Consider the following 16,534-nt stretch of genomic DNA (forward strand, 5'->3'; position numbering starts at 1 on the left):
GTAGGTAGAGCAGATTCGAACAAAAAGGAACTCATGCTATAAAAAACTGTACTGTATATTTTTTAAAATATAACCCAAACAGGAATATGTTCTATTCTATTCGTTCGGTTCCCAAAATAAATAGAAAATACGAATTTACACGGAAACTCTACAAAATTTTCTAAAACAAAAAGAAATTGTTAAGAATAACTGGGATTTTGTGGGGACTTATATATAAAAAGCAAAGTTAAAAGGATATTTAAAAAACTTACCAGCGAATATAAAGGATAATAACAACAACAAGTTTTACTAAATTTGATTATTTTTGCTGTTGAGTGTAGACAGATAGAATACGATTCAGAATACATACCGAGGTTTTATTGAATTCCTCGAATGGATTGGAAGGTCGTAAACAAATTAATTTCTTCAAACACTGGAATGTAAGAACTGAAATAACTACTGAGCCACAATACGTGAACAAAGGAATGTTCGAAAGTAAAACGTAACAAGCTTAATGGCATATTACAACACCTTACCTTCATATCAAAAAAAGACGTACATGATGTCAAATATTACAAATAGTTAATAATAACAAAATATTTACCAATTCTTGCAAATAATAGATCGTTATCGATTCAGCCAGAGTCAAACATGCTACTACAAAAACTATAATTTTTGCAAAATTTATTACAAAAAGACTTTTGACAGCAATCCTCACTTATGACTAATAAAAGTACTACAGATATAGAATAGAATGAAGTATGGACTGTATACTCAATATTGTGAGATTATCGAATATTACCTTACAAATATTTTGTGGTTCCGCTTCGATTTAAACCCGATCTATCATCATCTGCAAAATCAACGAGGTAGATACCGTCTTAAAGAATAACACCTTTTTCACTTTAAGTTATTGTCTAGGCTGTATAAAGTTTTAGTGACCAAGACGGCTAATCACCTTTTTGCTGTTAGAATGCGCTAACTGCTATGGAAAATGAGCGTTTCTTCAGATATTTCATGGATCAAAGTAATTAACTTTATTGGAGGTTATGTTTATGCAACTACATATATTGTGTTTTGAAACTTTATAGTATCTCATACATAGTGTACAATGAATGCTAACAGTAGGAATGTATGTTTTGAGTGACAATAAACACTCAGGTTCACACTGCATATCAGGTATACATGATAAAAGTTGTAGTTCTGCCAATAATATTAAGGTGTATCAAAATAATGATGATAGGATTTTGGATGAGAAAACTAGTTAATCTACTGCTTCATATTTTGAGGTTAGGCCTACCCTTAGAGGCCGTGAATGTATAAGCAACCTTGATAGTTGTAAAATGAGACGGCAAAAGAAAAAAGGATTTCTGTTAATGCTTGTAACTTCTTTAGATCAGTTCATACAGTTGCTCAAAACCATGAAATTGTGTTAGAAACGTAAATGAAAAAATAACTGCAGATGAGAGGCATACCATCTTTTGAGTCTTTTTATAGTTTAACTAACAATAACGAATAAAATATTTATCTCAGTGGTTGTATCTAATCTAGTAATTTGCTCAGACTTCAATTTACCAATTCTAAAACTCCAAAAACCCGCAGCTAGTATAGAGATAGTTTGCACAACATATTTTAGGCAAAACTTCCCAGTGTCCAATAACAAAATTCATTCTTGGCGAATTAAGGAAGGCGTGAGCTCTGTTCTAGATCAGAAGTTCCCAAACTTTTTGTCTCGTAAATCACTTTCAAAATACTTAATACTCGTTAAATAATCCGATAACTACGGACATTCAAGTACACTTCTGTCGTAGAGCTACCCGTGGACTCCTAAAGGTGCACCTGAACCACTGTGGGAATAACTGTTCTAGATTAAAGACGGAACCCAACTCTACAAAATAAAATGGATATTTGTTCTTAGCCACATCAAATTATTTGCGCTTTGCTCGTTAGGTTTAGAAGTCTCTCTGTGAGATGGATTCATAAAAAAATTGAATTTCTTTGTCTTAAATCATAAGCTTCACTTCATAAGTACTCAAATTTTGAAATATCGAAATTAAAGGTCTCTAGGAATACAAAAATAGCGGTTCGAGTATTTTGTTCTAGATGTGAGCAATTTATTTACAACGTTGGTCTATATTAAGTAAGATGATACTGTATACAAAATTGATTTATTATTTAATTTTTATATTAAAATAACACAAATAACGCTTCAAAAAGAGAATCATGGATATTAGTTGTTTGGAAACAGATTGAAAATAGTAAATACTGGCAAGTGTTATAAATAAAATATGAAATAAGTACTTTTATGACTTGAAATTGATTTTTAATCTTATTTTGAAAATTTCCAGGTTTGCGGTAAATTTATGTTGCACTAAAGAACCTACAACGGATATAGCTTTGCATTTAAATCCCAGGATATCACAGAGGTGAGCTGATATTTTCTATAACTCTAAACATTAAAAACTCTAATTTGTTTTATTAGATATTATCGACTCTGATTGCAACAGCTTGTAAGTTACTATATAGTATTCATAGTTTGACACGCGTCTCGACAAGTTATTGTCTTCAGAAAGTCAAATTTGACTATTTTGTTTTGCTTTAATTCGGTTTAATTCTGAAAATTTTCGACCATAATTTTTTTACAATTTTTTCAACTGTTGAACAATAGGTAAAATCCTGTTTTTGTATCATAACATTTAGAAAATTCCTTCTTTGAGCAATTCTGTATCTATAATAACACTTTGATTTGGTTATATACAATACTAAATAATTTTCTAAAACTTTTTACTTTTAGATTCTTCTATATGAAAGTTAGTTCAAAATAGCATGTAGAATTTTGTTTTGTTTAAAGCGATTAAGGTGGTGGGATCTACTAACAGTAGAGTGAGTAATATTAGTGTTAAAGTGCGTTACAGAAACTAGCATAATGTCGATTTTGTTGTTATAGATGAAGAATTTCAGCTCTTGAGTATTTGGCTCACGCCGTTGGCATTCCATATAGCTATGTTCAGAATTTGGGCCATTATGACTGTTACTTTGGGATTCCATTTCATTTCTTCTTTATCTTGAAATGCAATCTGACTATTTTGATTTGTTTTAACAAAATGATTGGTCAAAATTGACTATAACTTGGGTACAAAACTCTCTCGATAAAACTCACATCGCCAAGTTTTTTGCCACTAAAACATAAAAGTTCTCTACATGGAAAATACTTGTTAAAGGACCCTATATAAAAAGTTATAATTCAGTTTATGTTACAACGGTATATCCTTACAATCAGAAACTGACTTTTGTATTTATTTTAATGGATGTTTGATATTTTGAAAGATCTTTTTAACAGACCCAATTATGGAGTCTAGACACTCGTAAACGTCAAGAATAATTTCAGAAATAAAAACTCGATTCAAACGTAGAAGTTTTGATCGAATTTCTCTCTTGTTTTCATGGATCTATATTCCGACATCAAGTACAATAACATTTTTTTCGAAGATACCTTCGTAGTGTTCAATTTTCGAATAAAAGCACCGTTTTATATCTCGAGGGAGATGAAGATGTAACTTCAGTGACCAAGTTAGAACTTTATTTGCCGAAAATATGAGAAGAAAAAAATAATATTTGTAGATGAAAGTTTTATCGATGTAGCAGTAAACTGAAAATGTATTTGTACTTTTGCTTAAACTCAATTTAAACTTTCATTCATTTCAACAATGTGTAAAAAACTTACTTTCTCTACTGTTTGTCCCATTTCATAAAAATTGGAGTTTGAAAATTTAAACCGAATATTGAATGTTGAGTAACACAGAAAAGAGCTACTCAGATATTTGGTCGATTTGTTACTACATCAACTATACTCCCATTAGAAAGGTATTTAGATGGATTAGTCGTCCACAGGTTTTTTAATTCTAACAAAGTCAATTTCAAAAGAGTGTTAATATTGATTTAAATTCCAATACCTCTTCAAAATAAAACGGAACACCGGTGATTTGCTAACAAAGTTTACAGGAACAATATGATAATTAATTGTGATGTAATTAATTAACTTAACTAGAAATTCTGATTTATAACACGTATCAGTTAACATTGAATTAATGAAATAAATATTTTGAATTATAAACATCGATTTACGTGCAATTGTATAGCCGCTGATGAAAATTACGTTGAATATTTTGATTATTCGCCGTCTTAGTTGTTCAATTAAACCTCTTCTGCCAATCTATTGCCTAGGATCTTGTACAGTTGGATATTGCCTCGCAAATTTACTGAAAAGAATCATCTTTTGAGTTCCAACGAGGGTTGCTAATTAAGTTTGACCCAATTGTCGAAGCAACTTTCCCATTACGTTGAGGTACCTCCAAAACATGTGATTTGAATAAGAAGAAATCATTTGGTGCCAAACAAGGACTGTACGGCGGATGATTCATCAAAAACTCCTGATCTTCATAAAGCAGAATATGCAAACTACAAAAAACTCTTGAATCCACTAATACAAGAAACAAAGCGGAACTATTACATTAAAACAATTGATGAAATTAAAAATTATCCCAAAACCTTGTGGAGTATCATAAAAAAATCAAGGAACTATTAACATATTAAAACAAACTAATGAGGGACGACTAACACAAAGCAGAAATTTTCAACAATTACTTCTTGGAAATTTGAATGAAATTTGCAGGAAAAATAAAAATAACAATGAATCAAAATTTTTTCCTTAGACCTACTACACCTACAAAAGTAATATGTACTATACAAACCTCAAAGAGTGGAAAATCTCCCGGGTATGATGGTATGAGGAAAGGAAATAATCAGGAAAGAAATTCCCACATCTTTCATCATAATGAATAAAATTTTTGAATCTGGCATATGACCGGATGAGTTCAAATTGGTGATTATATTGCTGGAGGTAAAAAAATGAGATCTGGAAATTACTTCCCGATAACCGCAAATACGTAAAGAAAATTGTTGTGAATAGACTGACCGCCTTTTTGGAAAAATTTCTGATAAACAATTTGGATTTCGCAAGGAAATATCCACTTAGGATGCGATTACCTAAACGGGAGGAGTAATGCTCAACCATTTTGTGTAATATCTAAAATGAATAATCAATTTGGCATTTTTTTTTCAGATATATGGTACGAAATACCCGCATCAAAGAACGTTGGGGAGTAGAAGAGGTGACTTCGTTATCAAAATTTGAATTAATAAGAAATCAACAGTTCCAAATCGATATTGTTATAACGGAAACAGAATTTCTGATCAACATTAATGGTAAATACGTTTGTTCTTTTGCCTACCGACTTCCTGTAATTGACATAAAGGCGATATCGATCGAAGGACCTGTGGATTCAATCAGCATAGAATATGAAAAAACTTCGGTTTATCCTGTTATAAAGAAATTTATGGCCGTTGAAGAAATTTATGAAGATGAAGATATTGTCAATTCTGATCAAAACTTGGTAAGTATCTACTCATATAACTTAAATTTTTATTTCAATTACGTCATATTGCAAATGTTCATGAATTATTACATCGGTCTAGATTTTCTTTTGCTTAGATATAATGTGAGAGGCACTTATAATACGAGGGTTGCTACTTAAATCGCGAATATTTTAGTGCGATTATTTTCTTCAATTTTTGACGTGGATTAAATCAACAGTAGTGTGCCAGGGGTATTCTTTTGATCGACTTCAAGGAATCAATACAACCGTGATCGCGGAATATTGCTCTGACTAAGGCAGTTGCGGCAAAATCAGTAGACGTTTGCTTCGTAACAATGTTCCAGTCTACACTGCTTCGTATTCCCAAGATACTGAGATTTAACATCAACTATATAGCCCTGATCTAGTCCCATCCGACTATTTTTTGTTCACAAAGCTGAAGTTGGAGTTACGAGGCAAAATAGTTAACAGCGACGTTGAAATTAAACTGACGATGTATCAACGTTTCGACTCTAAGCTTGCATCATATTATAGAGCCATTGAAGCTTTAGTTAGACGTTCTCCGTTTGTTCTTTTTTAATTCCACCGTAAACATTTCTGAGCATTTTACGTTCCAAGATTTCTAATTTATTATGGGAGCGCTACAATTTTTAATTCGTTGAGAGTAGGATGCGCCAACTCGGCACGGGAATATTTCAGGTAAACGAAAAGGTAGTCCGAGTACATAATGCAACTCGTGATGGATTCATTGAGAATATTACCTGGAATTTAGTACCTAATCCCCTTTGTAAATTGAAATTTGAAAAATCCAAAAATCCAAAGAATTTCTCAATCCGTTAAATTGCATTTTAACATTGGGTAGATACTAATCAATATACAATAAAGAAATAAATTTTTAAAATTTGCAGAAGTCGTAATTTGTAAAATTTCATATAATACAATAATGCACACTTACAATTGGTTAAGTTGGCTTAAGTTAAGTTAGGTTAGGTTAGGTAAGATTAAGTAAGGTTAGGTCAGGTTAGGTTAGTCAAATAAAATAACAGAGTATGGATTTATAGATACAAAATGTGATATTTTTTGTTATGTGCTTAGAATGTAAAATATTTTTTACTGAAATACACTGTGAATATTTATTTTTTTTTGTTTTTCATTTCATAATTAAAATTCCGAGCTGCCTAATGCTTCGTAACGAGTTGTCTAATATTCATGACAACCACGATCACGAGTTAGTTGGCACACACACCCTTTATTTTGGTCGTTGTTCATTGTCCAGGTAACTGACAATGTTCGATACATTTTTTGTTCTTATGTCTTCTGAGTTTAACATTTTTATACAATTCCAGCTATTTTACTAACTCTATGTCTTCCCTTCTGTGTTTGATAGTTGCTCCCACATATTTGATGCTCTAATTAAATTTATCTTGGTTTTCTCATCGTTTATGATTACCCCACGTATTTCGTTTTTTTTTCTTGTTGAACACCAAACCAAATTCTCTTACTTTTTCTTCCAGTAGCTTAAATACACTGTGAAGCTCTTTTGTAGATTATAAATTGAAAATGAAGAATTAATATAAATAGACAAAATGATAAAACAATCAAGTTTGTCATTGAAGCAACGATAGACAAGGAATTTCAGTATACTGGTGATTCCAAGAGTTTTACTAGTCATTTTCAAATAACTAAAATTTGGTGTAAGACCACGGGGTCGGTAGTTGCAAGTTTTTGGAATTAGTTTGTTTCCCGGTTTTCCGGAATCTTGCGCCGCATGATCGTGCGTGAGAATGCCAATATCTCCGACAAATATCATACAAAAATATTTTATCAGAAAGCTTTATATTGATGAACTGTATTCATATTTCAAGAGCGTACAGAAATAGGAAATATCTAGACAGGATGGTATCTTATCTGAAATGATGACATACATAACAGAAACGGGAAAAACGTGGAGAAAGAATTGGTTGCTTGGATTGGAGGACACACATAATAATGTCAATTCACAACTAGTGAAATTGCTTAAACTATTTTGATCAGTATACGAGTATGTAGAAAAAAGAAAATGGATTAGTCAACGAGAAAAATCTCAACTAAAATTTAGTACGAAAAGGAGCACAGAATATCTGACTCATGCCCAGACAAATCTGAGGAAGTAAAAAGAGACTGACATAAAAAAAGGAAAAATAAAATTTGGAGTAGTTTTAAGAAAAAGGAGGTCGAAGAGATTATAACCTCAATTGTTAGTTTAAATAGAAATCGTTGAAACACTTAATGGAATCTACTTGCCAAATATCAAAAACTCCATTTGAATCGTGGTGGAAACTTTGGATTTAGGATCAAAATTTAGGTTTTTCTCGTTAAAAACAAATTTTCCTTATACTTTTTTCACTGAAAATTTTGAAACTTGAAAAAGTTGGTTATATATGTTAAGCAAACATTTTCAAACTATATGCGATGAATATTTTTCAACGTAGTTTCCTTGGTAATACGACTAAGTACCAAAGAACAGAGGAAAATCTTGGAATTTAATAAAATATGATGTAAGGGCATTAATGGATGAAAGTATGGCGAAAAAAATTGGAAATGCAATAACCTGGAAAGCAAACAAACATAGGAGAGTATCGAGATGGAAACAAAGAAGATTGTGACTCAGCAAGAACCAGGAAGATTAGAGAACAAAACAAAAAATGAATGGTTTGACGAAGAATGAAAACGGGGGCTACCAGGAAGAAAACAAACAAGACAGAGAATGTTGAGAGACCCAAAAGACGAATTACACGCAGGAAGTTTGCGTGAATGATAGGAGTGTTACTTTGGATGTCGTATACAAAGTCCTAGCTAGAATTATAGATTAGGAAAATAATTAGCTGAACAAGTAGGTTAATACCAAGGAGGTGACCAAAAAGTTAACAAATTTTCATTTTGAACAATACCAATGACTGAAGATTAAACCTAAGGCACCTCTTTTTGGATTTCAAGCAAGCGTATGATTCAAAGAGTAGAAAACATGTGTTCGAGGCGCTAGCAACACTCGAAATACTATACAATAACACCGGTAATGAAGTAGTTATCGAAGGAAGCCTATCGGAAAATTTTGAACTAAAACGAGGTTTAAACCAAGAAGTCTCAATATCAATAGCGCTCTTCAACCTTTAATTAGTGATGATCCTGAGAAGTGGTGGCATCCGAACCCAGGGAATAATCTACTACAAGAAAACACAAATCTTTGCCTACGCAGATGATGTGCTATAATTAGTAGAACTGAAAAGGAACAAGAGAAAATGCTTAAAAAAATATGGACTACACATAAATGAACAAAATAACAAATATGTGGAGATAGAAATAGATTTTAATAACTTCAACCAATTAAAAGTGGAGACAGAGCGTGGATTTGATAGGGATTATAAATTTGATAAAGTCCAGCGAGTGACAGTGACAAACGAAGGAGATGAAACCAGGGAAATCGACAAAAAATGGACGAGAGGGAACCAAACGTTTGAAACAAAACAGTTAAACAATCAACGGTGAGAGGACAAAAGGGCACTGTTCACAATCTCTCACTTGTCTAGCCACAAGGAGTATGGTCGAGATTCGGGGAATAAATTGAAGTATAGGAAAATTATTGTAGATAATTGATCCAAAACTTTAAGTTTTGACCATTGACTTGAAATAACTTGGGATCGATAGAGTCTAATTGGAACAGAATTTAACTCTATGGGAGTTTTTGTTATTTTTTGTACGATTTTGACCATAGTACATAGCGAATTTAAAAAAATCTTACGTTTCCCTAATATTAAAAGTTACGAAACAAATGTAAACTTTGGTTGTTGATAACTAAAATTTCAAAATAATACTGACTATGTAAATTAACATTTTTGTGTTCATATGGGAAAATTGTGCGTCTAAAAGTTTGAAATATAATTTTATTAAATGCACCGGTAGGGGAAATTACTGTAATCCTAACAGTTTGCAACTAACGCTTAATTAAACCAGATTTCAACTTTGGTAAGCTGATGCACGTTAAAGTTGTTAGGGTTGCAATGAGAGGATCAATATTTACCAGAAAAACTATAACTTTCGAAATTATTAATGCATGAGCAATGTCATTAAAAGTTTCACTCTTTTTTTGCTACTTGTTAAATTTATGTGGATATAAACTTTTAATTGGCAATGGGAATAATATTCATCACTAATTAAAAGAGTATATTTTTTATGTGTTTTTTATTATGTCGTAAAAATATGGCCAAAGTCGTGCTAGCGGAAGCTGTAACTTTTGAGGTATACATTCGGTTTATGTACAACTCATTTTTCTCGAGCAGCATAAAAAGCAAGACATTACATTGATCAGTCATCGTAAATTCCTAATTGGCCCTAGATTGTCAAATTAACTTTTATATTATTTATAAAAGTTGCTCAAAAGTGGTTCTTTATATGAATATTCAAAAGAATTTCTTTATTCTCTACGTAAGACGTTCCCAAACTTTCAAAATTTTACTGGATCCGGTGGATCTTGAATATTGATTCACCTCTAGTGTCCGTCTTCAAAGTTTTATATGCCAATAATAATGCTCCATTGCAGATAATTACACAAGGAACTTTCAATACCGGAGCTCATTTCATCAATACGTCTTTGTACAGTGTTGTTAATCAAATTATGTCAAATGAAGACTTGATATCAAATTAGTCCTATATTCTTACGCAAATTCCTTTATTAATTTGTTCAATTTCATTTTTACATTGTGGAACTAAAGAACGAAACCAATATTACGGAAACAAGTCTGTGGCTATAGAAGTCTTCATGCTTGAGATTGGCTATACCAGTACCATATTTTTAATCTTAAAATTTGCCGTTTTCAATGGTTAAACCAAGATTTTATTGTTTGAAATACGTCAGCTCTTCATTTTTCCTATCGAAAACAATTCCAAATACAAATATAAGAGCTATACCATTATTGCAGTGAAGGAAAACATTTTGAGTGGCCTTAAGGTTTTAGAATGATGCATGACAATGGTACGAACACACTGTTTATTGCATCACAAATAAATTCTCGGAAATGTGCTTCGATAACCGAGTTCTGGTCTCTGCAGAGATTGAAGGTGAATTAAAATGAACTAAATTTTCTCCACATCATTCCTTAAGTACTACGTGAGGACGAATATGATAAAAAAACGAGGATTGCCACTTTAAGGTTTTCAAGATTTTCAAAAAATGAAACAGGCACGAACAAATTCGAAAAAAAGAGTTGCATTGCTTTTCGAAATATTCGCCATTAAGGAGACAAAAATAAATACTAATACTAACCAAAATGTGATCCCTTTGGACAAAAGATATGAAATGACGCGAATCGACGTCAATTGACATAAGCCATCCGATGACAATACAATCAATTGACTTCAACGGACGTCAACTTACATTATTTAAGGTCATTTTTCATATGAGAATTGTCAAGAAATAATAGGGACAAAATTATTAAATCTATTGAATGATTGATGTTCTCCTCGTTTTATTTTTAATGGAAACTTGCTAATAGGGTTGCCAGATGTCCGGTTTTCGACCGGACAGTTCGGTTTTTTCGAGGATCATCCGGTTGAAAAATTCTTGGTAAACCGGACAAGCACATATAATTATTAAAATTTTTGTGGAGCTTTCGAATTCTGCAAAAAAAAAGGAAGAGTTGGAGGAGTGCTTTGATTTCTTTGAAAGTGAATACAGGATGTTATTCGTTCCTACAAGATGGCTAAGTTTGTTTAAAGCACTTGATAGAGTACTCTCATCATGGGAACCATTAAAACCGCATTTCTTAGAACAAGGCCCCGAAAATTGTCCTACAGCACTTTGGGGTATTTATCAGATGATGAAAACGAAATTGCAAATGAGAACAATCCTACTTATAATGAACTGTATTTGTATTTTACTTATAATTTTATGGCGTCTTTCCAAGAAATTTTGCTTTTGCTAGAAAAACATACTACAGCAGCGTATTATCTGTATAATTATAATGATTAAATTCAGGAACACCCTTTTAAAAAAAAAATAAGCAACCAAAATTTTGGCATAAAAATACACATGGCCTTGAAGAAAGGCTATCTTTCAGAATATCATTCTAAACAATTTGTGAGGAATGCTCTAAATGTTTACCAAAGAGTTCTGGCTTACGTAGCAAAGTGGTATAGCTTTGAAAATAACCATTTTAAGACTTTTAATTGTTTGGAATCCGGAATATTGCCTACCCTGGATCAATTAATAGATTTTTGGTTCATTTCTCCTTGGTAATAAGAGCAACCTCCTGAGGGTTTACCTACTTGGAGGTAAAACAGTAGATTGTGGTGTACCTTCTTCAAGAAAGAGGTAGCACCAAGTAGAAACTTTTGCAATATGTTTGCAGCATTCCCTTATCCAATGCCTTCGTAGAAAGGATATTTAGTGTTATGGGAAATTTTTACAAATGAAAGCAATCTTCTCTTTGTAGAAAGCGTTGAGTGTGAGCTCTGTATTTGTTTTCAACATAAACATTAACCCTACTTGCTAACGGTGAAAAATGCGCTGAAGCCCTACTCTGAAACTAATATTGTAAAAACATGAAAGTCTTCAACAGCTTCTTGAATCTTCCCCACATCCATTACTAACGGACTTTCAGATGGTGCTTAATTACAAAAAGTTGCACGAAACGATTGTATTCATCGTTTTTGAGTAAGACCTTATTTGAAATCAGATAATTAACCAACGTAAGACTCACGGGTGATTTTCATTTTTGCATAAACCCACTTCTTTTAAACGTTCAGTATCAACAACTTACTCAGTCAATATCTAAATTGCCACTAGATTCGCAATAACAAATTTCTATGTTCACAAATACAGTGGCGCCACAACTCATTAACGCCACCTATTATCCGATTGTAGAAACTTTATTATTATGAAGTGGTTTGTGAAGAATGGGCCTTTTGCCACTATTTAAACATTTAATCATCTCAAGACTTTCAAATTTATCCAACTAATCTATCCAACAATTCATTGTTGAGACACTAAATTTTGATTCAACAAAACAGACAATTCAATCAAAATTATTTGGAGAAAGAGTGGAAACAATTCATGTATCTATCTCTCGTATTTTAAAAAGTATTTGAAAGAAAAAACAACAACGCTTCGAGCTGTATGCTTTACTAAGCATCTGAGGAATAATAAGAAAATATTTATTGAACACGGAAAGTGTGTGATAAATATTTATTTAATGTTCTTAATTCTTCAAAACGCGATTTTTAGATTTGGAACTAAATAATTTATTAAATACAAAAACATAATTTTATAACTATTATTAAGAATGTGGGGGCCTTGTTAGTCCTAATAGCTTGGATGATCCCTTTGCAGTCGAATTTGGATTTATCTTTTTTTCCTAAATTATAAAAGATACCTCAAATATCTGAACACCAGGGCTCACAATCTCTCAGTCGTCACATATCTCAAACATCAGCATTTCCAAATTCAAACAAAGTCAAACTGACGGAGGCAGGGATTAATGGTAAGATAAATTCTGAGTGTGAACGTATAGGGAAACGAACGAGTGCAAAAGAAATAAAATAAGAAACGATAGAGAAGAGGTAGCAGAGAAAAAACGAAAGATGGATCGGAACGAAATAATTATGAATTGGAAAGTCTGAAAATACAAAAGTAGTAGAGGAAGACCAAAATCAAGATTGATGAATACGACACAAAACAAAAAAGATTTTGGGAGAGGCCTATCTGTATCGTTTCTCATGTTAATGGTTTGTGGATAGTGTAAATTTCACAATTAATATTTTTTTAGACCCCATTTATCATACTAATTACCACTCAACACTGCTAACACCTTAGTATCGATCACGTTATTTTGGCTATCACCTTTTTTACCGCCAGAATTACATGTATTGTTTGCCGCGTATCTTCAATATTCAGCTAAATGCTCTACTGTGAGCTCCTGCCTCATATTTGGTCTTGAAATAATTCTAGAATACAGGAAAATTTTGAACAGTTACCAAATAATAGATCGAGCCCCCTATCATCTTTAATAGTTTCCACTACATTGAATTTTGAATATTTGAAATCAGTATAATTGTTAACAGTTTGAGAGATTCTAATCCATGGGCATAAATGTACGTAATAAAGAATCATCAATCAGAATTTACTTCTAGGTTTACTCAGTACCGTTACATTTGCGGGTTAAAGTTTGCTTAATATTTAAAATAATTGTATTACAATTTGCACCTTCAAATGTAGGTTGTGCAAATTATAGAAAATAGTACAACAAAAACATTAGGCACAAAGAAAGTCTGCAAATACTCAGAAAACGTACTTGTTGCCCATTTTTCCAAAAAATTTAAGATACTATAATCATCACACTGTGCTATTTATTCGATCTTAAAATTGATAGTAACTTTGAAGTTAACTGCATTTTTAAAGAACTCAGGAATTGGATATACACCCAAAAAGTCAAAAACCTTTTCTTCTTCTCAATTTTCCTCTTCTCCTCTATAGGGCGTCGCAAATGTATTAATTATCCATTTACATATTTCCTCTATCTTTTCCTGTCTTATTCTAGTATCATTTGATTTATTGTCTGTTGACTTTAATTTTCTATATCTGCTATTTGTTCGTTCCATATCTTTCTTAGTCTGCCCTTTTCTGTCGACGAATTCAGTGAAATTTATTCCAGTATCAAAATTGGAAACTACTTATCACTCTTCAAATTTATATTAATTTGAAACTTTCGTCAAGGCGTACTCGAAATTGGATGCGATTACCCATTTCCTCTATTTTTTCCTATCCTGTGTTAGTATCGTTTGATTTATTGTCTGTTGACTTTAATTTTGTTTATCTGCTATTTGTTCGTTCCATATCTTTCTTATTCTTCCTATATTCCTTTTGTTAATCTGTCTTGTTCCTTCCTTTTTAAATGTCCAAACCGGTATACGATTCTTCTATTTATTTTTTCTTATAATTTAGTTTCGTTGTTTATGCAACTTAGTTTTTCCTTTTAATTTTCGTTGACACTATCTATTTTATTGTTATCAACGTTTTATTTTTATATATCAGTGTTGGAATTTTATTCAATGCTTAGTATCTATTTGTTGCTTTTTTAATCTGTTGATAACCTCCTCTATTATTCAGATATTTTTGTCAGTTATTATCATTGCGTTTCTGTATGTAAATTTCCATTTGCAATTTTTCTATCCCTTCTATCCAAATTTTTGTTAGTGCTCTCATCTTTCTGTGATTTTCTGCCATAATAACGATGTCGTCTACATATAGTTAGTTTGATTCGATGAAATGTAATTCAAAACAGTTTATTATTTTAGTAAAAATACTTAAAATTTATAACTTTTGTTTAAGTTTAGTTAATACCAGTCGAATGTTCGATAATAGTGTACTGCATCATGAAAAAATTCAAAATATCACTTATACTGAGACTGAACGTTTGGTATACCTCTCACTTAAAAAATAATGGTGGGAATTTGTATGGATAAATAGAAACTGACGATGTCAAAATATTTGTTGAAACATGCAATTTGCTCGATTACTGCACAAGCAGCAGCTTTATTCTAAACGTATTATGAGTATTTATAGAACGAAATAATTTATTTCAAGATATTTAATGCACAAATTGACGAATTTATTCCAGTATCAAAATTGGAAACTACTTATTACTTCAAATTTCCATTAACTTGAAACTTTCGTCAAGGCGTACTTAAAATTGGATGCGATTCGAGAAAATGTCTCTTTAAGGATTGCGAAAAACAAAGAGTTTATAAAGCATTTCTAATTAAATGAAAAATAAAATTCCAGCTAAAACAGTCTTGATATCTTTTTCAACGTTTTCCAAACAATTTTATGTCTCCAACAACATAAATATGATGAAAGCATTTTATAGGCCAGTATCTTATTTTGTTTCGTTATTTATCAATAGAAAAAATGAGAAAGAAAAAAATTTTTCCAACCTTTAATTAGTTTTTTCTCACTATGCAGTGTTTTGCTTAGTCTAGACAAACGGTAAATTTAATCTGAAACACAAGTATATCAGAAACTTGTGGAAAGTGACTAAAGCTCTCTTTATGTAATGAAAAGCTTCAATTTTGCCCTTGCACGTTTCAGCTACCAATCAAGAAAAACTAACCCAGGTACATACGAAAAAATCAACTGTTTACCCCTCGGCCTTCAGTTCCACATAAATCATCTGTTTTTTGCCTTCGTCCATATGATTATACAATCTTCAACAATCCCGGGGAATATTTTTTTAAAGAATTTACAAAAATATCTTAGATTGGGTGGAGTAGTAGCGCACGACACGTTTACAGAAGTTGTCAGATTTGAAGTGGATTCTAATTGAGTCGGGCACTCGGCAATTCAGTCATTTCGTGCGATCCTTTCGAAGGACAATTCATAGATTGGAGTATAGATTATGGTGACATGTATATATCTAAATTCTTTATTTCGATGTACTCTCTAGCGTTCGAATACCCCGAACAGAAGGAGTTGAACAATAGGTGGAATGAACTTTCCTTATTTTCTTTGCATCTTGGATATCGAGCTTCTTGCGTGATGCAAATAGTCTTGTAGTACTTTGCCATATACCACGGCCAGAAATTCGTTTCGATTTGGATGAGGCTGCCCCCAGTACCTTATAGGGCTCTCAAAAGAGAGTTTTGGTCTGTTACATACCAGAGGTTTTCAGCCATCTGTTCAGAAAGCTGTCTCCAGATCTTCTCTCCATTGGAATTTCAATGAAACCATCGGGTTCGGGAATTGGCCGGCAGTCATTTACATGGACAATGAAATGACCAGGTTTCCACACAAGCTTGACATAAATAATAGTTGACAGCTTTTCAAGCCATTTAATACAGTTTTGTACCACCTTAAAGGTGATAATAGGTGCGCCGAGTGACTAAGACTTTGTCGGCTGTCACAGCAAATAAAAATGGGTTTGTTCTTTTGCTTTTGATTGATTATATTTCCAGCACAGGCATAAATTGCACATTTCTCTGCTTGAATGATTGTGACTGGGGGCGGACCTTATTCCGTCGTTACAAAAAATTGCTGTCCCAAGTTGTGTCTTGGACTCATCTCTAAAAAGGGTTGTTATTCCAAATACAGA

General features: G+C 32.2%; 1 protein-coding gene across 2 annotated transcripts in view; it reads left to right on the forward strand.

The window, feature by feature from the left end:
• Window positions 1–16,534, forward strand: part of LOC130898315 (galectin-8-like) — a 47,159-nt gene that overhangs the window by 8,016 nt on the left and 22,609 nt on the right. For both annotated transcript variants that reach the window (XM_057807522.1, XM_057807523.1), the window contains exons 3-4: window positions 2,328–2,405; window positions 5,102–5,432. In XM_057807522.1, the coding sequence (XP_057663505.1) occupies window positions 2,328–2,405; window positions 5,102–5,432 (409 nt within the window). The remainder of the gene's footprint in view (window positions 1–2,327; window positions 2,406–5,101; window positions 5,433–16,534) is intronic.

Source organism: Diorhabda carinulata, chromosome 9, assembly GCF_026250575.1.
Source record: "Diorhabda carinulata isolate Delta chromosome 9, icDioCari1.1, whole genome shotgun sequence".
Lineage (NCBI taxonomy): Eukaryota > Metazoa > Arthropoda > Insecta > Coleoptera > Chrysomelidae > Diorhabda > Diorhabda carinulata.